At 37.4% G+C, this 26,725-nt stretch overlaps 1 protein-coding gene across 13 annotated transcripts in view; it reads left to right on the top strand.

Moving 5' to 3' along the window:
• The window catches only part of Huwe1 (HECT, UBA and WWE domain containing E3 ubiquitin protein ligase 1), a 144,444-nt gene that overhangs the window by 46,175 nt on the left and 71,544 nt on the right, over positions 1–26,725 (top strand). For 11 of the 13 annotated variants that reach the window (XM_033760392.1, XM_010629728.3, XM_010629725.2 and 8 more), the window contains 17 exons: positions 3,986–4,048; positions 5,818–5,895; positions 7,873–7,920; positions 8,002–8,070; positions 8,864–8,963; positions 10,790–10,890; positions 11,181–11,331; positions 11,490–11,617; positions 12,107–12,247; positions 12,669–12,774; positions 14,210–14,401; positions 14,867–14,968; positions 15,438–15,518; positions 23,035–23,141; positions 23,402–23,579; positions 24,909–25,000; positions 25,948–26,159. In XM_033760392.1, coding sequence (XP_033616283.1) covers positions 3,986–4,048; positions 5,818–5,895; positions 7,873–7,920; positions 8,002–8,070; positions 8,864–8,963; positions 10,790–10,890; positions 11,181–11,331; positions 11,490–11,617; positions 12,107–12,247; positions 12,669–12,774; positions 14,210–14,401; positions 14,867–14,968; positions 15,438–15,518; positions 23,035–23,141; positions 23,402–23,579; positions 24,909–25,000; positions 25,948–26,159 — 1,949 coding nt within the window. The remainder of the gene's footprint in view (positions 1–3,985; positions 4,049–5,817; positions 5,896–7,872; positions 7,921–8,001; positions 8,071–8,863; positions 8,964–10,789; positions 10,891–11,180; positions 11,332–11,489; positions 11,618–12,106; positions 12,248–12,668; positions 12,775–14,209; positions 14,402–14,866; positions 14,969–15,437; positions 15,519–23,034; positions 23,142–23,401; positions 23,580–24,908; positions 25,001–25,947; positions 26,160–26,725) is intronic. The other 2 variants (XM_033760391.1, XM_033760390.1) reach the window with 1 other exon arrangement.

Raw genomic sequence — 26,725 nt, 5'->3', positions numbered from 1 at the left:
CTCTCTCTCCCGCCCCCCCTTTGTTGGTACTAGGGATCGAACTCGGGAGCTTGCGCTTTTGAGGCAGGCAGTGGCACCACTGAGCTAAATCCCCAGCCCAGGAAATAATTTCTAAACAGAATCCTAGTTGCACAAGAAATATCATCAACAAGTAGGATTATATCAAATGAAAAACCTTCACAACAAAGGAAAACAACAGAGTAAAGATACCCAACAGAAAAAAATATGTGCAAGCTACTCCCCTGACAGAAGTCTCATACCTAGGATTTTCAAAGAACTCAAAAATAAGAAACCCCTCTCTTGGTTATTTTCTCTTTGCTGGGACAAAATACCCAACACCCAAAGTTAAAAGGAGAGTATTTGGGGGGTGGGGGTTGGCTCATGTTTCATTCCATAGGCCTCTGGTTCCAAGGCTGGACTGCATGGCACAGGAGAAACAGATCATGGCATGGCAGGCAGGAGTCAGCAACAGTAAGCCTTCTTTTCCCTTTTTATTCCTTTCAGGCTACAAGTCAATTGGTATGTGTTACACCCAGGGTGGGTCTTCTGCCTTCAGAAAATCCATTCAACCATGCCCAGAACCATGCTGATCGAATCAGTGGCCTGCTGACTATCACCCAACATCCACTCACTCCCACAAGCCATACCTAGGGGTACATGAGGCTTTTGGCAACATTTAGATATAAACCATAACACTCCCCAAATTAATAGACCCAATAAAGAAGGTGCAACTAAATAGATACTTCTCAGAGTTACAAATGCCTGAATGTTGATTTTACTGAGGATCCCTTGTACTTGACTGTTTTACTTTCCTCTTACTGCTTTCAATATTCTCATTTTGGCTTGTGACAGTTTGATTTTAATATACATTGGTATGGCTATCTAGGTGTTTTTCATGATTTTATTAAGCTTCTTGGACTTGTGAATTCTTGTCTTTTTGTCAAACTAGGGTGCTCTCAGCCATCATTTCTTTAACTAATTTTCATGCCCCTTTACTTTCTGTGCTCAACCTCTTGGAACTCTCATTATGCATGTGTTGGTACACCTGATGGCATCTCCCTGATCTCTTAGATTCATTTTTCTTGTATCTCCAGACTAATCTCAGTTGATCTATTTTTACATTCACTGGTTTTCTTCTGCTCTTGAAACATTGAGTTTTTCAATTCTGTTATTATACTTTTCCGTTTTAAAATTTCTTTTTGCCTCCTGTCTTATAAGCTCTCTCTATTGATAATATTTATTTGGTGAAGCATCATTTCTCATATTTCTTTTAGATTTTGCACGTGATTTCTTCTGGATTTCCTCTTGAACAGTTTTCATTGGTTTCTCTTTTTTTCCTATTTCTCGGCCATAATTTTTTTCTTTGCATGCTTGATAATTTTGTTTGTTGCTGAAAACTGGGCATGCTTTAGGTGAATGAATAGTAAAGTGAGGTACATTTGGAAGTCATAATTCTCACCCCTGCCCATGATTTGTTGTTGCTGCATTTTAGAATTGTGAACCACAAACAGTGGGGTTATGTCTCCATTAACCTATCATAATGTCAAAAAGTCATAAGTCCAACTACTCAGTTTAAATGGGGTTCCTGCTGTCACAGAGTCAAAAACTATTAGCATTTTAACCAACGGGGACCATCATTTGTAATTTCATGAATTGTGGCCCCCAACTCTGTTACAGTGTCTTAGTGGTCAGGTAATGATTTCCTTAAAACTTGTAGAACCAAAAAAGTACATAAAAGCTTCTCAGTCTTTGCAGATGAGCTCTGTGGGTATGTTCAGCATGCTCTGAGGCCAGAAGAGTTTAGTTCTGCCTTAGCCTTCACTTCCTTCTGATTAACCTGCAGACTTGGGACATTTTTAAACTTCTATCAACATGGTGGCCTTGAGCATGCATGTTATCTTTTAGGTTTCCAGGAATACGTGGAAATTTCCAAAGCTTTTGTTTCTCAAAACATCTTATATTCAACCCTTTCTGATCACACTTTCCAGTTTTGCTGTTGTTTGTTGAAACTGTCCTTATGAGTTGCCTTAGGACAGGGACTAGTGCCTTTCATTTGCCTTTAAATGTTTTCAGTAAGTACATGTCCACCTGCAACCTCTGAGAAAATTCCAAACTAAGTGAAATAGTGGCAAGCCCTTTGACTTGGTCCTTCAGGGGGCCACACGGCCAGCTAAAACAAACCGCCATAATTGAGATTAAGTTTCATTCTATTCACTTCAATAATATGGGCTGCTTCAGCCACTGCTGAACTGGGGAATGTGGGATTGGGTCATGTAAGTTAAATATCACAAGAGCTATAGCACATGCCTTACAGTCTCAGCACCCAGGAGGCTGAGGCAGGAGGATGATTGTGATGAGTTTGAGGCCAGCCTGAACTACATAGCGAGATGCTGTCTTAAAATCAAAACAAAACAACTCAGTTGAGATTCATTCCTATTTGTTTTCCTCTAGCATTTTTCTGGTTGCTGGAAACTAGTTTCTGGACTTCTGATAAAGTTGATTTTGACATTTTTGCCAGTGTATTCACTACTTTTGTGAAGGGATAGGCTTTTAAATTCTGTTGTACCATTTTTACTGACATCACTCGCAATAAATAGTCTATTGTTAACCTGCTGGCAGTGGGGGAACGTACCTGTCTCCAGGCAGCCTTTCTCACCAGGGTCTCCACTATAGAAGTACGCTGTCATGCCCTAAAAGATCTATTATGTGTAACGAATATGACTAGTGTGCTTGAGAGGAGGTCCTAGTTAGTTGGGAGAAATAATAAAATGTTTTATGCTTCATATATGATACTTGAGATAAGAAAGGCTGTCAGCAATTTGAGAAAGCTTGTTTCTCAAAGGATAGTCTAATTGTGTTTGATACTTTTTTTTCAGGTTTAGGAGTAGCATTCTCTAATCGAAAACTTTGGCAGTTTCAGTGATTTATACTGTTCTTCTATTTTAAAGACTTCATTAAAGGGGTAATGACATGATAACTACATTTTATAAGGAAACACTTAAGATGTAGAGAGAGAGTGCAATTGCAGACCTTGGTAGTAGCCCAGATCCAAGGTGATTGGCTGCAAATTGCATTCATAGAAATAAAATGAAGGCATGGATTTAAATGGCATTTGTGCTTAAACCATGTCAGGCATGAGTTATCTTCAGAATTAAGGGGAAAGTGGAAGTAATAATTCATTAACACTCCCCAAGAGCTTAGGAAGACCACCAAAAATTTAAAGGTAAAAATATAATAATGCTAAAAAATAGTTGATATTTCAAAGGCTATTGAAGCTGCTTGCCGGTTGGTAAACAAGATTATTTGGTGGAGTTTTAGATTTGGAAGCCTATTAATTGGGCCATTCTTTCCATTACTTCAGGAGCTTGTTGATGAGTTCTTATACTCTGGTAGCAAAGTACAGTAGTACAAGGCCTTCTGCCTTATAAGTTGTCTCACATTGAAAAAAGAATTGAACATCATACAATTCTACCATGATGAGAATGTGAGCGGGCATAGTATTTGGCATAAATGACCTGTCAGCAAGCATTAATACATATAGGAACATCTAACAAAACTGAAATTGAGGGCTAGGGATTTAGCTCAGTGGTTCCACTGCCTGCCTCGCAAGCGCAAGGGTCCTGAGTTTGATCCCCGGTACCAAAAAAAAAAACCAAAACAAAACTGAAATTGGTCTTACTGAAGAATATAAATCAGACATACTACCTTGCCTTCACAGTGAGCTGTATCCCCACTTCATTTATTCATTCATTCATTCAAATTTTGAGACAGGGTCTTACTTACTTCCTCAGGTGGAAATCAAACTTGGCAGTCTTCTTGCCTCAGCCTCTCACAGTGCTTGGATTGCAGGCATGTGCCACCACCTTCAGGCTGGATGTCTTCTTAGCATCATGCTCCAAGTAGCTACATACTGTTAAATATTTTATATGCATGAACACATAAGACCATAGGTACTGTCTTAACACTGTCCTTTTCTTTTTTCAAGAGCTGGGGTGGAAAGGAAAATGGATTTGGACTTGCAGAGTGTTGCAGAGACTTGCATATGATGGTAAGTAACTCCTTGGGCTATGGCTGCGTTTGCCTGAACTGTGTTCTCTTTCTACGTTTTACTTTATAATGAATATATGGTTTATAAGGTTGCTAATTGACATTACATTTGAGAAAGCTGAGATCAGTGGAGACAGCATACCTTTGGAAGCAGTCTGGCAGCACATGGGCTCTCAATGTGCTGATGATACAGAGTTTTCAGAAACTATATGTTTATATCCAGTTCTGGAGTGGGGAGTTACTACTTCCATTGTCAACAATGGAACAACTAAAATGCTAATCATTTAGGGATGGCTACTTGAAAGCAGTTCTTCTGTTAGCAATACTTAGCACTTTAAAACTATTGTACATCTTTTTACCCCATGGTCACACTCCCTTCTGCTTTGCTACATTGCTCCTGGAGCCACAGGGAACAGCTGGATTTTTTTATAATTCTGTGACTAATTTGTCACGTGTAGCACAAAGAGGTGTGATGAAATTATGCAAATTTATCTTAATGAGTCTCTTTCTCCCAAAAGAATGTCGTTTGTGTTCACAAAAATCTATAAATCAGAGCAAATTCCTTTCCGATCTTAGCTGATACACTTTCTTTGGTATTTTATGAATACGTCTTGGCAATATGGGAGGTAAGTGTTGTTGACTTAACAGTATTCCATTTGGAATTTTGAGAGCATAAATTTTTAATAAAAAGTTCAGTGGGTTAATTCTGAACCTCTTTATGCATGTCAATATTATACTTTGCCTCTTGGACAAAACACTCAGTCTAGACAAGACGAGACTTGCCTACTGTCTGTTAACCTGTTTGAGTCATAGCTTATGTTAAGAATTCACACATCCTGGGCTGGAAATGTAGTTCAGTTGAGATAGGGCTTGCCTAGCAAGGTTGAGGCCCTGGATTTAGTCCCCAGCACTGGAAAGGGAAGAAGGAAGGAATTGAGAAACGTGTGTACTTTTAAAAGAATGTAATACATAGACATACTACAAAATTCAGAGTATGAAAGGATATATACTGATATCTTCCTTCACTCTCAAGAAGCAGCCAATGCTAGCGGTTTCTTTCAAGGAGACATTTTAGTATTGTAATCTTAAATTTTGTTTGTCCCATTGCTTTTCTGGTGTTAAACAGGATATGTTGTCAGGGTCTAGTTTATATTGGCTTCTTATCTACCTGCACAGAACAATAGATACCACAAGACATGGTGTAGGATGGTACAAAAGAAAGTGTGAAGATGAGCCATTATCTTCAAGGTATTTCAGAAGGCTGGTGGTAGACTCTAAGGTTACCATAAAAATTTTCTTTTTCATTCTTTAGCTGGTACCTAGACCTTGGTATTTGTTTTCCATTCTTTATTGAATTCTTAGTCATTATTGATTGACAGATTTGCTCCTCCTCTTTCCCTTCAGAATAGCTGTTTTCAAAATTATTAGTCTCTTGCAAGCACAAGGACCCGGGTTCAATCCCCGGTACCCCCCCAAAATTATTAGTCTCTTGAAAGAAAGGCTGGTAATTTAAATAAATTTAAAAAGTGGAAACTTTGAGCTTTGGGTTCCATTCTGATTTTGTTTTGAACAAGTCTCATTTCACTGAGCCCCTCTTAAAGACGAGGAGTTAAAGGCGCTATAAGTCCTGAATACTTTGCTCATTCTGCTGCAACAGTTCTTTTGCCATAATAGCCAGGACTTTAAGAGAGAAATTGGGAGATAATGATGTCTGCCTTGTCTAAAATTACTTGAATCTCAGCATGTTTCTTTGATATGCTTTATACGCAGAAATATCCACCCAGTGCAACTACACTACATTTTGAATTCTATGCAGACCCTGGGGCCGAGGTCAAAATTGAGAAAAGGGTGAGTCTTTATTCAATAAAGTCTACAATCTACTATAATTGGGATTGACTTTTTCTTCCTGGAAAAGGTAGACTTTTAATAACTGTTCTTATCATCAGGTATCATGCAGTTACAAAGTGGTTAGAAATTTCTGAAAGGGCATTGTTTAATAATAAAAAAAACAAGGCGCTCATCATTACATAAATAATATCTAGTACTTCATTGGGACACTACAGTTCAAAGCGCCCTGACCAAGTAATTCCCCAAACAAAACAGTCCTCTGGGCACTTAAGCCTGCTGCGAATGGAGCATGTGCAGAATGCAGAACAAAGCCAGGCTGGGGCTCCAAGGTGTTCAGAGCCAGCCAAACTGCAACCATGGAGTCCAAATGGTCTTTTCTGGGACATTCTACAAGAATTATGGTTCAATTAGTCGACACAATAGGTCTTCAGAGTGGAAGAACAATTAATTACCATGATGAGATTGCTGCATTCTTTGGACTATGGTTCATAGTTGTAGCTAGCAAATTCTGACAGTTAACAAAAATAGCCTCCATGGCTGCAGGTATGAAGACAACTCTCCATCGGGCTTTGTAGTTCCTCCTGAACAATACATGACTAATGAGCTATAAATGATACTGCTTTATGCTATAAAAATACTAGCTTTCTTCATTTACTATGTTATAGGCATTCACTGCTTGAGTCAAGGTTAGGCTTGATAAGTGATTAAAGGCAATTTTATTGCAGCAGTATGTGCTTATTTTATAAGAGGAATAGCTTTTATTTTTCTTCGCAACTTGTAAAATTAAGTTATTTTGTTGATGTAAAATACCAGTAATTTGGACTATGCCACCTTCTGAAAATGCTATATACTACATCTTACATGTGTCAGAGCTATAGCTCAAGTGGACTTGCCTGGAGGAGAAGTGAGTGAGCTCTGGCTGCCTTCCTGGTCAGCACTGGTTGGACTGGGAGCCCTGGAGTGAGGCAACACAGCCAGGGAGGAGGAGTTTGTAGTTCCTGGCAAAATGCCTGTTTATCCAACACACCCAGTGATTGACTTTGTAGAACTTCCTCAGTTTTAAACAAAGGCATGCTATGCGTTACATTGCTGCCTTACAAAGCTATTCCTATAACAACTTCTTACTGATTACATGCCCGGCTCTGATAAGGTTGCATCTTAACTTAGGTTGAGGCCTACCAAAAAGTAGGATTCTCTTTATAGGACACTGCTGTGTCTTGTGTATTTTTTCTCACAGTCTCATTTTAGAATTCCAACATAGAGTATAATAGTCTTGGCTAGTCATGACTCAGGTTTCTTTACTTAAGCCAGTCTACAGTACTATAATATAATGTTGCATATAGGATCCTACTTAAATTATTTGGTCATTGTATATTTTTTGAGGAGGTACGAAAATTCATTTTTGTCTAGGAGTAGCCCAGTTAATAAAATCCTTATTCTTCCTTTAATACTAACCACTTAGCAGTCCAATTATTTAAATACAGGATGTCCAAAAATTGTGTATATTTTTCATTAATTTTATAAGAATGTAACATGAAATATTAAACAGTTTATCAAATTTACTCAATATAATCGACTGGTTGAAACGTGACACCTTCTCAAGTGATGCTCATGGTAAACTTTTAAGTGGTTAAAAAAATCTTAAAAATACAGTCTTTCTAGATTAATGCTTATAAACATTGTATTCCATATTAGAGAGAAACCATTTTTATGGAGTCACTCTTTGCTGTGGTTACTGACACTGTGGGGATAAGTCACTCAAGGGTTTAAAAGGAACAAAGAAAAATATGAAAGGTGTGAATATCCTCCATGTAAAATGGGTATTTTAGAGGATTTTAAAGTTACCTTTTTTTTTAAAGAGCATTCAATTTTGAACCCAAGGTGAAATATTTGTTTTCAGGCAGCTCTTACAGCTTGTAGCAGGGGAATGTAAGGTTTTGAGTTAACTCCTAACAGTTCTTATATTTTTAATTTCAGACAACTAGTAATACACTACATTATATTCATATAGAACAACTTGACAAGGTAAGAAGAATCTTTGACACTGGGCTAGTTTTTTAATGTTTGGTTGATGTTTTGTTACTAACTATTTTTTCCCTAATGTAGATTTCAGAAAGCCCTTCTGAAATCATGGAATCTCTTACCAAAATGTACAGCATTCCTAAAGATAAGCAGGTATGATATGTCTGAAATATATATCATTTTATTAATTTGTCTCTTATCACAGCTTTTTTGTGTGTGTGTGAGAGGGTTTTGGCCTTGACCTCAAGTGATCCTCTAGCCTCAGCCTCAAGTGCTGGGATTGTGGGCTTGTACCACATGGCAGGGCAGCTTTTGCTTCTTTAATGATGTGTGCGTAGTTATCGACCAGTGGTCTCTACCATTTCATTTGCTTCCTTTCTTTCCTTAGCAAATAGTGTCATGTTTGTACAAATAGATTAATGATATTTGCTGGAGAGTGAGACTACATAGCGGAAATTATGTCAGCTTTAGAGTCATGCCCTGGGCAGATGAGCCTCTCTGAGTCTTAATATCTTCATCTTTATAAGGACTTAACCGCCTATGTCCTTCTTGGAGTTTGAGAAAAACATAAACTACTGGATCATTATGGTATCTAATAGCTTTTTAAATAACTTGGATGTATTCAGGAGAAAATATTTCTAGGGGAGGGTTTCCCTTCTCATTTTGGCAATGATCAGATAATTTGACAGTCTACTTACTAAGAATCAATTAGTTATAGTGATAGTTTTTGGCTTACTTTTGATTATTAAACTTCCAGGAGTCCCTCTTTTGTAACTTCCCTTTTTTAAGCTAATCTCAGAGAGAATGACACCCCACTAGGTTTACTGCCTTTGCAAATAGGAACAGTAAACCATTTTACCATGGAGCCCTACAGGTAAGTGTTAGCTCCAGAAAAAATATTCACTTTTTCCAATGATTTCCTAATAGAGATCTTGTCTTTGTACAGATGCTGTTATTTACACACATACGGCTGGCCCATGGCTTTTCTAATCACAGGAAGCGATTGCAAGCTGTTCAGGCCAGACTGCATGCCATATCTATATTAGGTAAGAGAAAAACACTAAATTAACAGATCCTAATTAGGCAGAAAGAACTTGATTTCCTTTGAATTTCATCTGTCTTTGTTGCTATGAGGTTTAGTGTAGTTTCCAAAGTGGCAACTTAATTTGTACCTCATAATCCCAGTTTTTACTATAGTCATTAGTTATTTATTATTCTCAAGCTCCTAACTGTTGCACCAGAAAAATGATATGATCCTCATTGACATGTCATATGAGGTTAGTCACAGCTTTTGGGGGTTTTTTTGTATGTTTTTTGGGGGGGGTGTTTGTTTGAGACCAGGGTCTCACTGTATAGTTGAGACTGACCTGGAACTCACTATGTAGCCTAGGCTGGTCTCAAACTCATAGCAATCCTCCTGCCTCGGCCTCCTGAGTGCTGGGATTACAGGCATGCGCCATCACGCCCAGCTGTAGCTTTTGTTTTTTTAATGATGTGCACATAGTCATCTACCAGTGGTCCCTACCCTTTCTTCTGCTATTTTATCTTCTTGTTCCCCCATCTTTCAGGAGTATGTATTTTTTACAGTCCAAAAATACTAAGTAATCAACATTATACACTTCCACTGGGTAGAGAGAGTGGAAAGCACACAGTTTTGGAATCAGGCCTGGATTCTCACCCTGATTCTACAGTTTACATATTAGCAACATGTTTATCTTCTCAGTTTCCTTATTTTATGTTGAGACAAAAATTTATAGACATCTAAAGGTTAAAAGAAAACCTATGTAACAGTCTGGCACAGGCCAGGCACATAGAAGGTATAAAATGGTAAGCTGATACTATTACTTACCTACCTCAATTATGCTTTTCTTCATTTGTCTGTTCTTATGTGTGTATTGGGTACCAGAGAGTGAACCCAGGGCCTTCAAACTGAGCTGCATCGTCAGCCCATTTTTGGTTCTTTCTGTTTTGAGACAAGGTGTCACTAAATTGCCAAGGCTGGGCCCAACCTTTCAGAGTGCTGGGATTGTAGGAGTGCACCACCATGCCTGCCTTTCTCTGCTCATTGTGCACTATATGTTCCTTGCAATTGTATTCCTTCTGTTTTATTTGTACTCACATTTAGTGTAACTCAGGTATTAGTACTGACTTACAAAATGTATGTTGAAAATATAAATGAATATGCTCAATCCCATTTGTGGCAGGCTCAGGGGACGCTGTCTGGTATTACCTAAATATAGAAATAATTAAAAGTTAATTATTTGCATTCTAGTTGAGCATTGTGGCACTTGCCTATAGACCCAGCACTCTGGGAAGCTGGAAAAAGAGGATTGTAAGATCATGCCCAGCCTGGACAGCTTTGTGACTTAGTGATAACCTGTCTCAAAATAAAAAAAAGGGTTGGAGATGTAGCTTAATGAAAAGACCCTGGTTTTAATCTTTAGTACTACCAAAAAAAAAGATTATTTGCATTCCTAAATTTTACTACAGTATCATAGAAGTTCTTAGACTGAGAAGTCCATAAATTCTTTTCCGAGTGTGTTTATAGTGAAACTGTATGTCCAAGGCATAGCAAGATAAGAGTACATCAAATAGTGATGCTACAAAAAATTAAGATCTTTATTCTCATACTTCTATCCCCCCGAAATTCTTGAGCAAGATCAGTGATACTTTAATAAGGGAATCTGGATTAGGTTGGTATTTAGAGCTTATCACTTGCAGTTGATTGAATCATTTAGAATTCAGAGGTTCTGTCCTCCCATGCAGCTTAGAAGGGAATCCTTCCCTAGAACCTATAGATGACAAGAAGTTTCTCTGGGCAGTGCCTTTACCACCGCCTTCTTGCTTAAAGTGTTTGTTTCTCCTTTTGTAGTGTATTCCAATGCCTTGCAGGAATCTGCGAACAGTATCTTGTATAATGGCTTAATAGAGGAGTTGGTAGACGTCCTTCAGATAACAGATAAACAGCTTATGGTAAGTATAAATAATTCTCTCCACATAACAAGTTGATTACTTATTTGCCCTTTTGCTTTTCTCAGGATGTTAGATCCTCAAAAAAGGAAGATTGGCGCTTTTATTTCTTTTACTTTGGATATTATACCTCAAAGTAATGCATTATTTTTAGTGTTACTCCTAACAGACCTCTATCTCCCCAAACAATTAACAGCAAAATAACTTAAATTTTTTGTTTGGGATATTAGCACCTTGATTCAAATATCTGCGAGTCTTATTTGACACATTCCGTGTTTACATTATTCTAATAGGAGATTAAAGCTGCTTCTTTACGAACATTAACATCAATTGTCCATTTGGAGAGAACACCCAAACTCAGCAGTATTATTGACTGTACTGGAACTGCCTCCTACCATGGGTTTTTGCCTGTACTTGTACGGAACTGTATCCAGGCCATGATTGGTAAGTATTAATGGTGATCATCCCAGGCAGGAAGGCGGGGAGCCTGCCCTTTGTTTTGTTTGTTTGTTGTTGTTATTGTTGTTTGTCTTTTAACATACTGCCAGTTTATCATTAATGTCTGAGTTTGCTTTCTCTCCCTGTCCCGATCTCTATCATAGATCCTTCCATGGATCCATACCCTCACCAGTTTGCCACTGCTCTCTTCTCTTTTTTATATCATCTGGCCAGCTATGATGCTGGTGGTGAAGCCTTGGTCTCCTGCGGAATGATGGAAGCCTTACTGAAGGTGCTCTACTGGGCTTTTTTTTAACATTTATGGGGAAGAGAGAGTATATAATTGCAAGTTTGAAATGTTACACAGTGAATGTAGGTAACGTAAGCTTACCCAGGAACAGTTACATTTAAATTCTTCTACTTTGGCCTTCAAGTTATTTCATTAACAGCTTTGAAAAGCAGCTATTGCCATTCTTGATTTGTTATAGTCCAGTACAATGTGATAGTCAGGAGGCCTTGTGTATTTCTCTATATCTATATGTTAGCATGAGGTTAGATGTGAACTCTGATAAAGGTGCTTTATGACATGAACATTATCTTGGGCTAGATGAGTCCTTAACATCATAAACCTGTCACTTGGAAAGCACAACAAATCAAACATGTTCACCTTATACTATGCTATACTCATTGGGGCCTAAGCTGCATGTTTACAAAGGAATAATACTTTTTGAAGCTTTGTATTTCCTTTCATTGTTTTTGCTTCACTTTCTGTCCTTAATAGGTCATAAAGTTTCTTGGTGATGAACAGGACCAGATAACATTTGTCACCAGAGCAGTCAGAGTGGTTGACCTCATCACCAACCTGGATATGGCAGCTTTTCAGTCCCACAGTGGACTTTCTATCTTCATTTATAGACTTGAGGTATTGTTGTCCAAGGAGCACTTTGAGTAGGAGCTTCTGTTTTGTTTTGTTTTGGGTTTTTTTGTTTGTTTGTTTGGCAGCACTGGGAATTGAATCTGAAACCTTCACACTAAGCTACATCCTCAGCCCTTTCTAAGTGAGACAGAGCCTCACTTAATTACTAAATTGCCAAGGCTGGGCTCAAACTTGTAATCATCCTGGCCTGGCTTCCCAAAGTTCTGGGATTACAAGGTGTGCACTACCATGCCCATCTACTTGCACGTGTTTTTATATTCAGAGCTGATCTCGGGAACTATGCTTGTAACCGTCTTCATTTTCTAGAAACCAATTTTGTAAACTACCTGCAGTGTTCTTGCAGTACAGTTGTTCTAACCCTTAAAATACATGGAGGATTTTCTTACTATTTTTATCTCAATCATAGCATGAAGTAGATTTGTGCCGGAAAGAATGTCCATTTGTGATCAAGCCAAAGATCCAGAGACCCAGTAATACTCAAGAAGGAGAAGAAATGGAAACAGATATGGATGGTAATTGAGTTATTTTGTTTATGTGCCTTGGATTTTCCTTTTATCACTCCCTAACCTTAATTCTTCATAAATTATTAATTACACAACTCACTTTAAAATAGATTTTATGCCACAAGGTTTTTTGGTGCATAAGTGAATTTTGAAGTTGTTTCTCACAAGGAGAATCAGAAAGGGAAGGTACAAGCTCTTAGGTAGTGAACAACTTGTAAATGATACAATCAGAAGGATGGATATTTTTACTATTCAAGTGCATTGTATACCTTTTTTAAACACCCCCAACACTTCCCTAATTCATTATTAATAAGAGTGCCAAAAAACAAACTGTTCCTAAACCACGTTTCTTAAAATTAATTTTGTCCAGGTTACCCATGGTGTCACTACATGTATTATTATCATACACATAATAAAGTTGTTAAAATGTTATTTTTGACAATTTTAATAGGTTTCTATTCCATTTATTTCTCACTTTCTCTCTCAACACAGTTATCTGTGCATGTTGCTGTCCCTAGAAATCCCTTTTCCCAGTTTGTTTCTAGTCTCTTGTAAGCAAGCTGGTATTATAGTTCACAGGTGAGATTCCAAAGTGTTGAGTATAATGTGACAGTTACTAACTGATATGTTATAAATGACTGTTTAAAGGCTTACTCTTCTTCATAAATCACTTTTTGTCAAAATTTACTAAGCAGAAGGCTAAGAGTCCTAAAATTCAGACCCTATCTAAGGTGCTTGATTTTACTAAGTTTGCAGCTAGAGACCAGGAAATCTGTGTTTATTTAACCAATTAGGTCATTCTGGTATGCCTTAGTTTATATGTTCAATGGAAAGCAGGTTATGCAGCTATAAATTTGGCATTCCATATTTACAAAGGAAGGTGCATATGTATTTGCATACACAGAAAACATTTGAATTGTTAAAAAATGTAGAGTGGCTTATCCCTCCCTAATGGAGGTTTTACCATGGTTTATACATTTTAAGAAATTATCTTTTGATTAATTTTTTACTAATAAATAAATGCATAACATGAAGATCAGATTATAAATATACTGTTTGACTTACATTGTTCTTTCATTATAGACATCCTTTCATGGCAGTATATTGAGTGCTTAAGTTTTACTTTTATTATCTTTTTAATGCTTTACTTACTATCTGCTACTAACCATTATTATATGAAGTTGCATGTTTTACTTAACACCCCAGCACTCATTTGATGAGTAGAGAAACGTCAACCAGGATTATCTTTAGTTTGTTTATCTTGGAAAGCAAGGTTAAATACCTTTATCTGTATGTGATAAATTCACATTTTTATTTTGGAGTTTAATATTCTAACTTTTAATTTAGCAACTTCATTCGTAACACCGCAGTGGAAGAAATTTTCTCAGATCTTTGTATGGTGCTTTTTTTCTAATTCCTTTCTTTATCGTACTTTGTACTTTAGTTGCAGATGTGACTATGGAAAGCAGTCCAGCCTCATCCATGTCTGTGGAGCACCGGCTGGATATTGAATTAAAAGCAACAAGTTCCAATAGCAGTACTAGCATCTCTGGACCTGGACCGGGACCTGGACCCGGACCCGGACCCGGACCTGGACCTGGACCTGGACCGGGACCGGGTCCTGGTCCTCGTCCTGGTGGGTAGATACACAGTCTTTCAGTGACTCAATAAAGTGGTGAAGAACAGCTTTAGGAAGAGGTTGAGTGGTACATTTGTGGAGTTTAGCTTCCTATGATAATACATGTTACTTCACCTTTCTGGTGTTCCATTGTTTTATATTGGCATGTCTTGTTTAGCATTTTATAGTTTTGTAACAGTTCATACACCAGTTATTGAAATCATCCATATTGCAAGACAGGTAATCCAAAAGAGATGGTTCAGAGAGTTTGAAGCCTTCTATAAATTTTTTTTTGCTTTACACATCTAATTTTAAAACTTTTTTTTTTGTCATCCTTAATAATGTATTTTTCCAATAGATCTCATTTCAAAAGTCTGCTAGTTTTACTTTAGTTGATATAGGTCTTAAATAAAACTTATGTGCCTGCTCATTGTGGCTTAATGGTCAACTCAGCATAATTTTCTTGACTTTCTCCCTTGCCAGGAGTTCAGTGTATTCCACAACGAGCAGCACTTCTCAAATCCATGTTGAATTTCCTCAAGAAGGCCATTCAAGATCCTGCTTTCTCAGATGGCATACGACATGGTATTTGATTCTAGATTCTTCTTTCAAAGGATGTTTATCCTCTTCATACTGTTTTTCCCTTCATATACTTTTCTCATACCTACTCTTTTACAAGGCCAGGTTAGGAAATGTGAAACCATTTTTAATAGCTTTTAGTTGTTTGATAACAGTTTTTGTGGACCTCTGAGGCTTATTTTTTTCATAATGGTTCACACATAGACCCTTTTATCCACCTTTCCACTTCTTCCTATGGCCTCTCTCTCTGCCCCCTACGCCCTCCCCCACTCTCTTGTGTCTATTCCCTTTGGTTGGCCTACTGTTAGAAAGTGTATTGTGTGAACAGTAAACTATGAGAAAGTGACAAGTATGAACCATTACATGGGAATCAACATAGACTTCTACTTTAATGTAACATTTTGCTCCATTGTCTTCTCTCTGTATATCTCCCAGATTGGTATCATTCCTCTCTTAATGTTTACTTTTCTCTTAGTTATGGATGGTTCTCTGCCTACCTCCTTGAAACACATCATCAGTAATGCAGAATACTATGGTCCATCACTCTTCCTCTTAGGTAAGCAGAATTGAGAGTTAAGTTACATCAAACTGGAATAATCTGACTGAGCTCTCTATATTTTATGTATTTGCAGGATTGTGTTACCCACATTTGTCCCCTGGGATAATGCATCTTTCTTATTGGTGGTGAAATAAAGAATGCTTTCCATTTCAAATATCTATTTATTGAATGGTAGCCTTTTAAAAAAACATTGCATTTGTATTTTGAGTCATTTGTAATAAAAAGTTAATATTGTACATTTGGGTTTATGCTATATTTCAATTGTGTATAAAAGTTTTTTTAGTTTGATGTTAAATCGCTAACATTGGTGGGAAACAGTTGCATTCTTAGAATTCCACTTCAACCTGTACACTGGTGTGTAAAATATTATTTTGTACCACAGAAAATATCGTTTCAGAGATTTTACTTTTCATTCATTTGCAAAATGTCAGCATTTTGATATTGGCATTGCTGAGTATTCATGTTTTAGAACCTGATTTTTAATTGATAGGTATTTGTTGAGTACCATCCATTTTGGGGACAATGTGCTAAATACATAAGCTTCTAGAATTCTCCTTAGAAATTTGAAGGAATTATTGAGGGTGTACAGCTAAGGTAAAGTTCCTTATACTAGTAGGAGGCATTTTATATGAGGACATTTAAGAGAGAATTCTTTTGGCTGCTACAACTTAAATCTTTGCCTCCTTGCTGAAGCACTTTTAAGATTTTTGTGTATTAGCCTTGTATTTTTTGACCTTGCAAATTTCACTTGTTTTGATTTCTTTAGATATTCTAGTGTTATCATCTGTTAGTAGACAATTTTACTTCTTTACCCTTTTTTGTCTGTCTTAGTTACTTTCACATTATTGGGACAAAATATCTGACACCCACAAGTTAAAGGGGAAAAGGATTATACAGGTTTCGGTCTATAGTCTGCTGCTCAAAGGCAAGGTGGCATGGCAGAAGAGAAATAGTTCATGTCATTGCAGGAAGGCAACAAAGCAGAGATCAAAGGAAGAAGGGGAATGTACAACCCTTTCATGCTATTCCCACTTGGACCCACCGCTTTCCATCAAGCTTCACTGCTCAACAATTTCATAAACCCATCAGTGGACTGATGCATTGATGAATGTCACACACCCATGATCCATTCCTCTCCCAACATCGCCACCTATGAGTGTGTGAGGCTTTGGAGTGAAATCTTAGATATATAATCATAACATTGTCTTACAGCACTGGTAAAGATTTTTTGCATATGTTGAATAGAGGTGAGAAAAATGGACCTCTTTTTGTTTATCACAGAAAATATTAAAAATTTCACCACTAAGTATGAGGTTAGCAGAAGTTTTATGTTGGTTTTATTTTTCCTTATGAAGTTGAAGTTCTTTTGGATTATAGCAATTCTAGCACAAAATGGAACCTCTCTGAGGTTAGATTCAAATATATAGGTGGGCAAGTCTATAGTCAGGGACAAGGACGGTGGCATTCCTTGTGAGAAAGTCCTAAACAGAAAGATGGGTGCAAGAGTGGTTGTTGTTTTTATTTTGTTTGAAAGGTGGTGTTTGAAACTGGCAGCAAAGAGATAAATGTACTTTGGATTGGGGATGGGATTCAAATGAGCCCTATCAGAATGATGCAGGGAATGAGGACATACAGGTAGCAAATGAAATTTACAGGGCTAAATGAAAACAATACTGGAGATTGGCATTTCTTTCCTGTGATCTTAATTCATATTTGATATTTGAATTAGCACAGATTTCTTGTAAATGAACTTGTACTTGAAGGAAAAAATTACAAAACTCATCCAAAATTTAGATCCTTAAGTAAGAGTGTACAGTCTTACTCCAGCCAGAAGGAGATGGTCAAGAAAGGGAATCAGTTGGGGAATTGAGAATCTTGTGGAATATTTTTATTAATATTTTGTTGTTTTACTTAAATGTTTTGACTACTTTTTCTCTGTTACTGACCTACATTCGGTAGGAGGTCCTTTTAAGGTAAATTCTACCATGAAATATTAGTAGATAGTTTAATGCCAATCTTCTATCAGCTATCATTAACAACTTGATTGCTTTACTGGGGCCTGAGATAATCGGTTTATGTGCTGTGCCAGAAATTATGATATTGTCTCCCTGTAGCTTCTATGATTTGAGTCTGTGTTGCAGAATTGAATGTACCCAAACATGCCCATTGTTCCAGAGATGGTGGTGAGGCCCAGTATAATAAATAGTAAGATGGCCCAGTATTCCCCTTTCTAGCAGGACTTGATGAAACAGCTAGGCTTTCTAGTTGCATCTAAGGTTCTGAATACACATAGGAACCAGGTCAGGTTTTATAAGGTTTGAGGAAAAAAGATGGTTACAAGTAGAATATGTGTCCCTTCTTAGCAGGATTTGTGACACAAGTTTCTTACTGGCAGATTTATATCAGGGCAGACGGTCAAGGATAAAATATTCTCAACAGCATAACATGATTATCTGTGAAGAGCATTGAATCCATGAAGGGGAAATAAATGAGGAATCACATAATGAGGTCACAGTGACTTGTGATAATTTCATGCTGAAACCCACCAAATAAAAATTCTAACTCCTGTCCTCCATACCACAATCCTAGCTCTTCCCCTCCATTTTTATGCTTACCTTTATGTCCTTTGCTGAGTCTTCTGTAACCTCCCCAGTTGGCCTTTTTTCTGTTCAGGTCTATATACACTTTCTTTCCTAGCTGATGGCAGTGCCATCATGTTTATTATTAACTGCTTCACCAGAGATTGACAGGTAATCATTATGGTTAAAGACTTCCAAGGGGACAACACTCAGTTGTATAAGTAGTTGCCTAGGATAGTGTACCTATTAACATTAATGAAGCTTTGGTGCTCAGGTGACATTCTCTGTCACTGTTGAATACATATCTTAGCAGGTTAATGAAAGTAAATGTGGGTGTTGTTTGCTGAATAAAGAGCAAAGTGTAGCCTGGCAAAGGAGGAATTCAGCAAATGGGACTGAACTGAAGATGAGTGATCTGGGGTAGTGTCTTAGTTACTGGCTCATTACTGGAACAAAATATCCAACACCCACAAATTAAAGGATGAGAGGTTTATTTCAATTCAGTTTGTAGAGTTTGTCCATAGTCAGCTGTTGACAAGGCACGGCAACATGACAGGGTAAAAGCTGTTAAAATATCTCTTCCTTGTCACTGAGGTACAATACTCAGCACCCACAAATTAAAGGAGGAGAAGCTTATTTTGGGTCATAGTTTGCAGAGGTTTCATTCCATAGTCTGATGGCTCCTGGGCAGGTCAGCATGACAGAGGAGGCTTGTTCATGATACGCAACATGGCAGAGAGGAAGCAGAGCAGAAATCAAGGGAGGAGGAGATATATATAACAGACTTCACCTCCCAACATCACATACATCTATAAACTTATCAGTATACTGATCCACTGTAGTGTACTGTCCCATCCAGTGAACTGATGAGTAGCACATGCCTGTGATCCATTCACCTCCCAAAAGCCCCACCTATGAGACTCGGCGGGGGGGGCGCACATGCTACTTTTTGTTATTCCCACATAATTGTACACATGCAGATATAAACCGTAACAGGTAGTTAAAATATAAAGTTACTATAGAGTCTGGGACTGTCGGTTGTGCTGAAGCCATCATGTAGGATGCATTGGTACAATAGGTTGTGATAGAAGTCCTTGACTAGCTTTAAAATCTTGACACAGGTTTTATAATTTTTAAAAATTATTATAACAGTGACTGAAGATCATCCCTTTGTCGATAACAGTGATTTTGCAAGTATCATACTCATAGAATGGGTAAATAAAGAGCCTAAAAAGATTGACACTGAACAGGAGTCCTAAAATCTCAGACTCAGGCAGGCCTTGCACCAAATGAGGCATGGGCAAACAAACCATAGCCAGAATATTTCACAGTGGCATTTTCAGGCCTGTGGGATACAGGCTTTGTCATTTTAGAGGTGCCAGTTTATTGTGAGAGTCATGAAGATTGCATCCCTGAATCTAGTGACCTCCCATTCAGTGTCACTATAACAAGATGGTTCCAAAACTAGCATCAAATACTATATTTTAACATGTTGATACTATGAACCTACTTTGAGATTTACCTATTCTCTTTAGAAGAACGATTTTTAGATATGAGACCAGGCAAATAACAAATTTGATTTTCCTGGAATAAGAAAGTTGCATTTATTAAGCCTTTAATACCATCATATTAGGTGTGGATTTTGTCAAAGACCTTTTTCGTGGCATGTAGAAAAGTTTGGGAGAGGGACAGCCCTCATTTTCAGTGTGTTCCATTCTCTTGAACACTCTCAATTCAGGTCCTATTACACTATGGATTCCATAGTATTCACAGTGGGGAAGTGTCATTTAAGTGAGGGAGATTCTGTTCTGCTGTTGCAGACTTATAGATGGGAAACATCCCCTTTTGTGGTCAGAAAGAACAAAAATGAAGACTTAATTGCATTTTGCTAGTGTGTCATACAGCTTAAAGATTGAGACATTACAATAACTTAGGAAGTGAGCAAAAGAGTGTCCCATTTAGGAAATCATTTTCCTATCTGCAAGCTTAAGAGAGTGTACTTAACCAAGCCATTATACCTACACTAGGTCTGCTCTTTTATGGCAACCAGTCATTTTGATAAGATAGCGATTTATGACAGTATATTGGGGCACTGGGCCAGTAACACCTATTTGACAATGAAAGAAAGGGTGTTAACTCACTGGGAGATTTCTGTTGGTGGGACAGGGCACAAAGATCATATTTGAAGGATAGTTTGAGTAGGTCCAATAGGTGATGCCACTGACATGTATGTAGTTCATAGTCTATAATGACCATAGCTGTCTGTGGGCTCATTGAATCAAGAAAAAGGATAATATGTGAGTTTATCTGAAAAATATGCACAGTTGATCAGCTGTAGTATTTAACATCCTGTTTGGCAGCTTTGGTACAAGTTAAGACATGAGAGACTTTAATTATAATGTACAAAGTCTGAGTAACACTTTATTCCCAGCATGGAGGGCCCTACAGGGATGAACCTGAATATAACTATTTTGAGTTTACTGACCAGAAAAAAAAAGTGAAGCTATTACTAGCTCCCGCCCAGAAGCCTGTAAAAATATGAACAATAGATATACCTTTACTAAAGTGTCCTCCAATTACAAAATATCTACAGCCACTTGTGTACCATCCCTTATTTGGAATGACCTGGTATAGAGTAGATGGCAGCAGCTTTTCACTTAAACACACCATCACATATGATTAGTGATACTGCCATTCCTAAAATAAATTTTCTACTAAATTTCCTTCTCATCAAAGGTATGCCCCTTTGCTTTTGTGTCCAGCAAAGTTACCTAAAACCCCTTGATAATAGTCCTAACTGTTACTTTCATGAGTAATGTTTAAGATTCTAAATTCCCATTTTCACTTAATTTGTGCCTTTGACTATGATTTATCTTGTCAGCTTCTCACATCTTAAAATATTTTTCAAGCATTTTATCTTATTTTCTGTCGAATGATTTATTTTTGTGTTATTTTAAAGAGGAGTGTTCTGCATTGTCATTTTTCTTATCTCTAGTGTTTCGTTTCTATAGTCTTGTATTTGATGTTAATATTTTTGCCCTGTTTTTCTTTGTCTGGATCTTAGGTTTTTTTTATTCTTTTGTTTTTATTGATGATCCCTGCATTGTTTGTGCTTTTAAACTTTTTTATTCTTCTGCTAGACAGTGCAGAATATGTTTAACCTGCCTTTAACTTCACTCGTTGCTTTTTCTTTTTGCTTTCTTAATGGCCCTAATTTTCTCTGCCTTAAGATTCAATTTTTATTTTATTGGAGTACACCCTTAGATAATTTTTTAAATATTCATACTTTTTTTTCAGAATTGGTGGATGTTTCTTCATTCCAATCTAACACTGCATATCATAATAGATGACCATGTTGTCATGCTGGTTCTTGTTCTTTTATAGGGAATGGCACCATTTTTTCCTGAATATCTATGACATTTTCTTTTTACTTTTTGGAGAAATTTCATCAGGATATATTTAATTCTACTTTTTGTTACTCCCACATAATTTTACTTGGTTAGGGCTTTTTTTAAATCTGAATTTTTTAAACTTGCATGCTATATTCTGGAAACCCTATTGTATAGGTAATAGACCTGCCATAGCTGTATATTTTTTTCCTTTTTTAACTCAGTTGTTTCTACCCAGATCTGATTGCTTTGTGTATGTGTCTACCCTTTATTTTTAGTTTTAATTCTTGGTCATCTATTGATATTTTTAAAAAGTATATATAAGCCGTGTGTGTTGGCATACATCTATAACCTCATCAGAAGGCTGAGGCTAGCCTGAGCTACTTAGTAAGTTCAAGGCCAGCCAGAACTACATAGTGAAACCCTGTCTCAAAAACAAACAAAAAAGTGAATATAGTGTTCCCATGCAGTGGCATTTTCACAGTATTATAGTTGGGACCTTTAATAATAGATTTTATGTTTTGGTAATCTCTAGTAGTTCAGTACTAATTTAAATTCACCTATATTCAATTTTATTAACTTGTAGAATTTCATACATCTGTACAAATATAAGTCACACATACTAGGATAAACCCAAAACCAGACTTAGATACTAAGTCAACCAAGAATCCAAAGGTCACTGTTGGTCCCCATTTCTTTTGCATTTGGGATAATGAGTCCAACTTGAAGTGAAAATCCTCTGGTTTCTTTTAGGTCTTAAGAATCACCATTAAAATTTGTTAATTTATGGGTATTCTGTGTATGTACCTTCTCTGTCTGGTTTTGTAATCTTTGGTACTAGCCTTTATTGTACACTTCAAACCAACCAGATGAACATATATTTCATGAACTTTTACAGTACTGCTAATAGTTTCAAATTACTGAATAACCTTTCTGTAACACACGTTGTTCATAATTTTACAGTTCTTGTGACTCAGCAAACCTGCATCTTTGATATTTTTTTCCTGCTTCAGTGGTCAGAAAATAATGTATATTTAGGTTAAGCAGTTTTTCATAGTAGAGGACAAATTTATGTACATAGTGATACATATATACAGTATAATGCTATGCAGCTATTTAAGAGTGAATGGGGCTGGGTGTGGTGGGAGGCTGAAGCAGGAGGATCGCTGCAAGTTCGATCTCAGCCTAGGCTACATATTGAGTTCCAGGGCAGTCTGAACTAAAGTAGTGAGACCCTGTCTCAAAAAATAAATAAATAAAAGTGAGTGGGTGGTAATGACAGAGGAAAATCTCCGTATTACCATTGAAAACCAAGTAAGTTATTTAACAGTATAATGTCATTTATTTAAAAATAATTTCCATAAAAATCTTGAAGGATAGTCACTAAATTCTTAATAGTGACAGTTCTCTAATGAGTGGTATTGGGAATATTCTTAGCACAAAAGTCTAAATTGTTACACATTGAGTAAGGCTTTTGGTGTGTTGCTTTTAATTACTGTAAGCTATTTCTTAAGTTCCACTTTGTTTTTTTCTTGTCTTATTTAGCTACTGAAGTGGTGACTGTGTTTGTATTTCAAGAACCATCATTGCTCTCCTCACTCCAGGACAATGGGTTGACAGATGTCATGTTGCATGCACTGCTTATCAAAGATGTAAGTCCTATTTCCTGTTCTGTAAAGAATTTACTCTGTATATATCCCTCCTCTGAGATACATTTACATGCCTCTGAAGGTAGTCTGACTGCTTGAAAATCCCAGCCCTTAAATCTCTTCTGTATGTAGTATCAAATCTAATTGGCAACTGCTTGTGAAAATCCCTCCTATTTCCCCCTGTGATAGCTCTGGCTTGATGTACCTAGCATCTGTACCTGAACTCTTTAGGTGCACTGAAGCTCACTTTATCTTCTCTTTAGGTGCCTGCTACCCGTGAAGTCCTTGGTTCCCTCCCAAATGTATTTAGCGCTCTCTGCTTGAATGCCCGGGGTCTTCAGTCTTTTGTACAATGTCAGCCGTTTGAACGTCTCTTCAAAGTTCTACTGTCTCCAGATTACCTCCCAGCCATGCGAAGGAGGAGGAGTTCTGATCCCCTTGGTGAGTTGGCAGGAATTATTTTATAGTAGAAAATTCGTCATTTGGCAAGGAAACCCTCCCCTGACAGCACATTGTTTTTCTATCTGGGTAATGCTAAGCTTAACAAGGATTGTCATCATACACTCTTATTATAGGTCGACTTTCTTTTTAAATTATCCCCATACTTCTGAATAGTTCACTTTTACACTGTTGTTGTGCTGGTACGAAACAGGTATTAAGGAGCATCATTGTATTTCTAGATCCATCGTGTAGTGTACAACAATGAAAATATCAGATCCCAAGGTGTTTATCTTGGTAATGTGGTGTTCTACTGTCCAATTCTCTTAAGATAGTCACAGAAGAATAGATTTCCTCCTACCAGTGTACATGAGCACAGATAATTGAAGAGCTAGAAGTACTGCTCCAGAAAAGCTTCAGTTTTAAAAATGTACTTTCTTAGTCTAGAGACTAAGACAGAAGGGTCTGTTGAGTCCAGGAGTTTGAGGGCACCAGGGATTTAGCCCAGTGGTGCCATGCCGCTGCCTGCCTCACAAGCGCAAGGGCCCAAGTTCTATCCTCAGTACCAAAAGATAGATAGATAGATAGATAGATAGATAGATAGACAGACAGACAGACAGACAGACAGACAGACAGACAGACAGACAGAAAAAATATGCTTTGTACTTTATGCCAGCACTATAACATTCTAGTCGCTATCATTTACTGAGGCAGCTAGAGGGTTATTAATAGTGCTTTCTTTCTTGTTATCTTTATTACTCTATGTTAACTCAGAGCGTCACTAGGCATGATTGCGTTCACCTGTAATCTCAGAATTTGGGAGGGTTGGAGACAGGAGGATCACTACAAATTCAAGGCAAGCCTGGGCTAGAGTATGACCTTGTCTCACAAAAATACAGAAGAAAAACTGCAGATCTTGACAGGAGAGGTTACCAGGACAGAGTGTATCACATACAGTTACTTTTAAAAATGCTCAATACCATACCTGCCTGGGAAGTACAACGTCCTGAGTTCAATTTTGAGTACCAAAATAAAAAATTTAAAAATAGGGCTGGGGGTTTGACTCGGGTTCCACCACATGCCTTGCAAGTGCAAGGGCCTGAGTTTGATCTCTGGTACCAAAAAAAATTAAAAATAAAATATGCTTAATGAACTGATTTCATCCTCCCCACTGATTTGGTAGATGGAAACAGATATAATGAATTCATTTAAGGGAGCATGGCATTAGAAAATTGTAACAACAGCACATATTTTTTTTCCATGTTAGGTTGACACAAAATACTCAGCAAGCTGTATTTTTTGTCTTTCTAATGGTTTATTGTTTGCTTCAAGGGGATACTGCATCCAACCTAGGGAGTGCTGTTGATGAGCTTATGAGACATCAGCCCACCCTCAAAACAGATGCAACAACTGCCATCATAAAGGTAAGATGTGATGAGGCTGTGACTGTGGTCTTGAAAGACCAATAAAGACGCCGTTTTTTAAAAGTACTCATTCTAAGGAGGTCATTTGGATTCTTGTTCTGTATCTGCGGGAACATTATGTTTGCCTCAGTTTTTCCATTTTATTGGGTTGATCCATTGCCAAAAAACCAAAATTATACTTCACGTCTTACCAGAAAGAAATATTGGTTAATTCCAGCTTTATCTGACTGAAAATTATAAAAATAATTTGTACATCTTGGAGTGGTAGACACACTTATCCCAGCTGTCCTGGGGTGCTAAAGTGGGAAGATCACAAGTTAGTGTCCAGCTTGAGCAACTCTGTTTAAACCATGTCTCAGAACTTTAAAAGGCCAGGGAAAGGCCCTGGGTTCATTTCCTCAGTACCACCAAAAAACATCTTTTAATGCAATCTTTTACATATTGCTTTTTGGGGCGGGGGGGAGTGGGAATCAAACTCAAGACCTTGCACACTTGCAAGGCAGGTGCAGTGTCACTGTCCTAAATCCCCAGCCCTACATATTACTTTCTTGTGTATGTTATGGCCAATTACACTAGGATTACCTTTTCTTTGTAAAAAGTATACCACACACTATAACCATTTCTTCTTGAATTTTTCACTTCCTCATTCATTAGCCCTGTCTTTTAGGATTCTTAAAACTAGTGTATGAGTTTCTGATGCTTAGTGAATTACCACAGGGAGTTAGTTCAGCCAGTCACTTAAACAGCCATTTGACCCTGAACACATTTAACTTCTCAGGAGTTTCATTTCTTATTTGTTAAATGGAGTTAATGACTATATTCCAGGGATGGTGTATATTACTTACAGATTTTTTTGGCAAATACATAGCACATAAATGATACAAACGTTAGTCATCCTTTACAATACTTAATTACTAATAAGTAATCTTATTCTATGTGTCTTTCAGTTACTTGAAGAAATCTGTAACCTTGGAAGAGACCCTAAATACATCTGTCAGAAGCCATCAATCCAGAAGGCTGATGGCACTGCCACAGCTCCTCCCCCAAGGTCTAATCATGCTGCAGAAGAAGCCTCTAGTGAGGATGAGGAGGAAGAGGAAGTACAGGCTATGCAGAGCTTTAACTCTACCCAGCAGAGTGAAACTGAGCCTAATCAGCAGTAAGCACTTCTAAGAGAGTTTTCTAGCCTTGTCGTCTTGGCCATGTTATTACATAAGTCTTAGTGTCGCTTTTTTTTCTTTTTTCTGTGTATTGAGGATGGAACACTAGGAGTGTCCCATACTAGGCATGCATGCTGTATGCTCTCTGCACTCTCAGTTCCCTTACTATAAAAGTGAGTTATATTAGATTATTTTATTCTTTTCAGCTTTAAGAGTATATAGGTTTTCTTTCTTTGACTCTTAAATCATATATGCTTTCATATTTACTAGTATTGATAGCCTTAGGAAGCCATCTTTCTTAAACTGTTTAAGTCATTAGTCATTCTGCAGAGGACTTGGCTTTCTCTTCCTTGATTTGAAATTCCACATCACTGCTTGATTTAAATACATATGAAATACATTGCACATTTAATCTCTATCTACCTTAAAAATTGTGGCCATTCATTTTGGGTAGTTTGTTTTTGTTTCATTCTTTTCTATTCATTCCAGATGAATTATGAGGCTTTGGAATTACTGTTCCCAGGCACGGTAGACTTTTTTCATTTCTATTTATTTAAGATTTGTT

Source organism: Fukomys damarensis, unplaced genomic scaffold, assembly GCF_012274545.1.
Source record: "Fukomys damarensis isolate Sample0158 unplaced genomic scaffold, DMR_v1.0_HiC HiC_scaffold_39, whole genome shotgun sequence".
In the NCBI taxonomy this organism is placed as follows: domain Eukaryota; kingdom Metazoa; phylum Chordata; class Mammalia; order Rodentia; family Bathyergidae; genus Fukomys; species Fukomys damarensis.
This window is presented reverse-complemented; position numbering and strand designations above follow the sequence as displayed.